Genomic DNA, 5,831 nt, shown 5'->3' on the forward strand with positions numbered 1-5,831 from the left:
AGTTACTGCAGACAGCTGCTGGTCTCAGTGTGCTCATGCCCAGGAACACACACACTGAGCATGCACACAGGCACATATCTTTATAGAGGGGTCTCCAGGTGCTATCATGGCCCCTTTAAGAGCTAGGGGACAGAACGCTGGGCATTGGGGTGGGACCCAACCGCTAGATCTGCAGCACTGAGCCAAGCCCTTAGGTTCTGGCTAATATGGAAACTGGGAGACAGTGGGACAGGTTTACAGAGATGGTGGTTTGGGTGAGAATGGAAGTCTGCTCAGTTGCTTCAGAACTCTAGGCAAATTTGGGTCAATTAGATTGTTGATTTTGTTTTTTTTTTTTTTTTTTTGCTTTTATCTTTCTATTTATATTTTTTAAAAAGACATTATGGATGAAGGAGAAGGAACAAGCCTTCTCGCTATGATTCAGAGCAGGGACTGTTGGGACCAAGCAACTCCAGGTAATTCTTTAAATTTATGTACATTTATGTAGATCACGTTATACATGAGTCCCAGAGAAGCATGTAGGAGCAGCAGAAAGCAACTGGCACACGGAAACTTGCTTGTGTAACATAGTCAGGCACTGGAATTATGTTTACTGTTGTAGCAATAATATCCACCCACCCAACCCACCTGCCAATTGAAAAAGGGTTGAAAGACATTTCCCTTTAAGAATAAGGTCACATAGTAATTTGGCTCTTGATCAAAAAGAAAAGAAACAAACAAAAACAGAAAAATTACACAGGCTGAAGAAGAACTAAAGAGCCTCTTGATGAAAATGAAAGAGGAGAGTGAAAAAGTTGGCTTAAAGCTCAGCATTCAGAAAACTAAGATCTGGTCCCATCACTTCATAGCAAATAGATGGGGAAACAATGGAAACGGTGACAGACTTTATTTTTCTGGGCTCCAAAATCACTGCAAATGGTGACTACAGCCATGATGTTAAAAGACGCTTACTCCTTGGAAGGAAAGTTATGACCAACCTAGACAGCATATTAAAGAGCAGAGACATTACTTTGCCAACAAAGATCCATCTAGTCAAGGCTATGATTTTTCCAGTGGTCATGTATGGATGCGAGAGTTGGACTATAAAGAAAGCTGAACACAGAAGAATTGCTGCTTTTGAACTGTGGTGTTGGAGGAGACTCTTGAGAGTCCCTTGGACTGCAAGGAGATCCAACCAGTCAGTCTTAAAGGAAATCAGTCCTGAATATTCATTGGAAGGACTGATGTTGAAGCTGAAACTCCAATACTTTGGCCACCTGATGTGAAGAGCTGACTCATTGGAAAAGACCCTGATGCTGGGAAAGATTGAGGGCAGGAGCAGAAGGGGACGACAGGATGAGGTGGTTGGATGGCACCACTGACTCGATGGACATGGGTTTGGATATACTCCGGGAGTTGGTGATGGACAGGGAGGCCTGGTGTGCTGCAGTTCATGGGGTCTCAAAGAGTCGGACACAACTGAGCGACTGAACTGAACTGAACTGAGTGTGAAATGGAGTATTTCCTGCCATATCAATAAACAGGATGTCACAGTCTTCCAGCCCTCTAAACGTGAATTTCTGAGCCCAGGAAGAACAATGCCTGCTGTCCAGCAGCTACTGAGTTGGCAACATGAGCTGCTGCCACTCCCTACCATGAACAAAGAACTAAGGATGTGAGTAATCAAATCTCTGGATGCTGGCCCAAGACAGCTGAGATGCAAATGAAAGGAATGATTTTAGTAAGCTCAGACTCTTGCATCTTCTCACAGAAAAGTGTTAAATTCCTTAACTAGAGAGATCTGGATTTCCTTAATTAGCAATAATTCTTTGATGTTTAGATTACCTGCTCCTTGTTACAAGCTTCTATATAATCTGACTCCTGCCCACCTCCCAACCCCGCCTCCTCAAAACATATCTCTCAGGGTCACTTGAGATGCTGGCTGCCGGGCTTGAAGTCCTAAAAACTCCCATCAAATAAAACATAACTCTCATCTTCTAGGTTGTGACTACTTTTTAAAGTTGATACTAGCTAACATCAGCTTTAAATGGCTATTTTTCTTTAAGCGGCAAGGTCCATGTTCTTCTGCCTGCAGAGGCAGGATATGCAGTTTTTAGTTCTGAAGCTGTCACATCCCTGCCCCTCTGAAATACTTCAGAGGTTGTCTTCAAGAAACTGCAGTTCTTTTCCAGTTCAATTTTTGACTCCCCCTAGTGTAATTGGAATGGAAGCCATCTACCTCTTGCTAGCTTTAAGATAAGGTCTAGGCAGAGGGTTTTAGTGAGCCCACAAAAATTCTGGAGCCAATCTCAGGTGGGACTGAGCAACAGGCAGGGCCTCTGGATCCAGGGTCTCTGCTTTAAGCTTGCAACTCACTGAAAACTATTGACCTCTGGAGTTTTTTCTTTTAACTGAAAGGGGAAGTGCACTGTACAAGGCCCTATCCTGAGAGAAAGGGGGTCAAATCCTTAGCTACCTGCACATACACCAAACACACACAGCAACTAAGGCACCGTCAGGGAGACAGACACCCTTTGGCAACAAGGCCCTTCCAGAGGCCCAGGGTGTGAACAGCTGCACAGAGGGCTGTGTGCTGTGGAGTCAGCACCTTAGGAGGTGGGAAGGGTGGTGGGCAGAGAAGGAAGGAGTCTCGGGTCCTGATAGTGAAGGAGGAAACAGACAGAACGGGCTGCATCTTGAAAGCAGGACTCCATCTTGGTCCGGACTGTGGACTTTGAGCCCAGTATCTATGGAAACAACATACCAACTGGAAAACCAGACCCCCTCCCCACCCCTTCACCCGCCATGGAAGAACCCCAGGGCTCGTACCTAGACTCTCCCTCACCTAAAAGAATACCCTAATTATCTGTGTAAACCAATAGAATCATAAATTCTATTATGTTTACTGGGATATAACCACAGGCCTATTGATAATTGTCCTCTGTTAACTACCTAGGCCTAAGGCATCTGAGGAGAAGGCAATGGCACCCACTCCAGTACTCTTGCCTGGAAAATCCCATGGATGGAGGAGCCTGGTAGGTGGCAGTCCATGGGGTCACAAAGGGTCAGACACGACTGAGCAACTTCACTTTCACTTTTCACTTTCATGCATTGGAAAAGGAAATGGCAACCCACTCCAGTGTTCTTGCCTGGAGAATCCCAGGGACAGGGGAGCCTGGTGGGCTGCCGTCTATGGGGTCGCACAGAGTTTGACACGACTGAAGTGACTTAGCAGCAGCAGCAAGGCATCTGAATCATGGGTCATCTTTGACTGTATCTTTCTTTTCCTTTGTTCAGACTAGTTTCAGGGAATTTGGGGAGGTGGGTTTGGGCATGTACACTTAAGGTATATAAAGTTTTCACAAAAACTGGTCCAGGTCCTTGACTAAGAGGAGACTCTGCCTTGGGCCCACCAGTGTAATAAACTGTACTCCACTATCTGCATTGTCCTTCTGAGTGAGTTTGTTTCCTGGAACGCACGGCTATGACAATAGATCCAAAGAAGGAAAATGTCCTGGTCTGGAAACAGGAGATGAGAAAACCAAGAATAACTGAAAGAGGGCCAAGAAGCAGAAAATGTAGGAAAGGTGAGAGAAGCAAGAGAAAGAGGTAAAACAGAATGTGGGCAAACATGCAAGACAGGACGGAGACAGAGCAGAAGGAGAGAAGGAAACAGAAAAGAGAGTGAGATGAACGGGGGAGGATGTGAGGAGGGAGAGAGGAGCCAGGAAGAGGGCATCAGAGGAGGCAGAGCTCGGTAAGAAGAGGAATCTGGAGCCCCTGCGTAGAGCCTCGGTCACTGACCACAGTCAAGATCATCAGGTCCGCCACGTAAATCAGCAGGTTGATGGCTGTCAGGATGGCCACAACCAGTCGTTGGTCCCAGACGCACATGTAGGAAGTGCGCTCATCAATGCAGCTCAACTCGTTGGACCGCTGGGGCTGCCCACCGAACCGCGCATTGAACTGGTAGAGAGGCCAGAGGACCAGAGCAGTGGTGTAGAGGAGGATGGAGAGCACAGACTGCCCAAACCCCAAACAGGAGTAGGGCAGACTCTTGTCACAGTCACACCGGTGCCACAACATAGCCACAGCCCCCAGGATGAAGCAGATGCAATACACGGCCACACACCACACCAGGGCTGGCTGGTGCTCATACGGGTAGGTGTTGCTGAGGAAGGCGAAGATGACACATGCCACGAAGATCTCCAGCCTCTTGAGCAGGCCTAGCAAAGAGTAGAAGGACTTGCCAGTCTGGGCACAGGTCCAGACCACTTCGATAGCATAAGCCACAGAAGTGATGCAGGAGAATGCAGTGGCAGCAATAACATGGTGTTGGGGGGAGCCATCGGGAAAAATCTGAAGGTAGATGATGGGGTAAGTGATGGAGGCCGAGAGGCAGAAAAGGGTGCAGTAGCAGGCAGAGGTGATGAGAAATCTATCCCAGGAGAAGTGAAGTTTATCCTGGAGTGCACATAACTCAGCTATGAGGGTAAGGAGGGTCATGGCGAAGCAGGAGTACCAGACAAACATGGACCAGTTACTTATGAGCACACTCCAAGTGCTCTCCCTGGTCACCAGGAAGAAGGCCATGCAGGTGGAGAGCAGCTGCAGGAAGTGGAGGAAGTAGCTCTTGTTGGTCACAGAGTCCAAGCCTGAGGACAATGACGCGGATGTCATGATGGTCATGTGGGTCTCTGTCAATGGAATGGCCATGGTCCTTGCAAAGGACTCACCAGGTAAAGATCCAGCTCTGGAAGTGGATTAAGTCAGATGCCTAGAAAAGGCTCAGGGCCCTGTGACAGCTGAGGCTCAGCATCTGTGGAGTTTGAACCAATGGTTCAGACACCTGGGTAACCGCACAGCTGTTCCAGAATGGTTCTCCCCACCCATCACCGTTGACCTTGTCAGGCTTGGCTTATCCCAACCTTACAGCTGGGCTGGATCTGGCGTCAGACCATAAACATTACTTATCTCTTTCAGCTTTTGCCATTACTATCAGAGACACAAGGTAGAATTGTCCTTATCTGTAACTCCAATCTCCAAGGCTCTGAAAATTATACAAGTTTTAAAAAATTTATTTCATAAGAATATTTGGCCTGAATGGACATGAGACAATTTATGGTCTTTATTTCACTTAGTGCAAAAATTCAAAAGTTCAATTGCAAAAACACTAACATATTTGACTGGATCTTCCCAGGTGGAGCTATGGTAAAGAATCTGCCTGCCAACGCAGGAGATGCAGGAGACATGGGTTGATCCTTGGGTGGGGAAGAGTCCCTGGAGTAGGAAATGGAAACCCACTCCAGTGTTCTTGCCTGGAGAATCCCATGGATGGAAGAGCCTGTTGGGCTACAGTCCATGAAGTTGCAGAGTTGGAGATGACTGAGCACACACAGAACCGAATGTGTTGATTACTAAGTGCTTTCAGAGCCCAGTAGGGTTTTATCTCCTGTAAAGTAGATGCACCATGTCACCTGCCCGAAACTGAAAAATTCTGACTCTGGAGCAGATCTGACCTCAAAGTTTTCAGAACAGTGATTGTATAAATACATTGTCCTCCTAATCATCTGACAAAGAGAAAATTAGGCTCAGGGAACCAAGTGCCTCAAATAACATTCCGTGGATAGGAGTGAGAACCCAGATAAAAACGCCAAAGCTGGGAGCCTGAACACTTTGCTTTACAGCCCACATGTCACCAGGGCCCATGGGTGGGAGCCAAGGAAAAAAGCTTGGAGCTCTGGGACCCAGGACACGCCTTCAGGGCCATGGCCTCCTTCCACAGCAACCTGAAGACACACGTGTCCCGGCCTCTCCTCCCTGCAGCATCACCAGAAGGAGCTGCCATCTGA

At 47.4% G+C, this 5,831-nt stretch overlaps 1 protein-coding gene across 1 annotated transcript; it reads right to left on the reverse strand.

The window, feature by feature from the left end:
* Positions 1-3,717: 3,717 nt before the first annotated feature.
* LOC147349710 (myeloid-associated differentiation marker-like) lies at positions 3,718-4,766 on the reverse strand. The gene has a single exon (XM_086364996.1). The coding sequence runs from the start codon at positions 4,693-4,695 to the stop codon at positions 3,718-3,720; it is 978 nt and encodes a 325-aa protein (XP_086221122.1). The 5' UTR covers positions 4,696-4,766.
* Between the last annotated feature and the right edge of the window lie 1,065 nt (positions 4,767-5,831).

The sequence above is a fragment of the Bos grunniens genome, chromosome 21, assembly GCF_055505025.1.
Source record: "Bos grunniens cultivar Pamir isolate PY7600 chromosome 21, Bosgru_T2T1.0, whole genome shotgun sequence".
Taxonomy (NCBI): domain Eukaryota; kingdom Metazoa; phylum Chordata; class Mammalia; order Artiodactyla; family Bovidae; genus Bos; species Bos grunniens.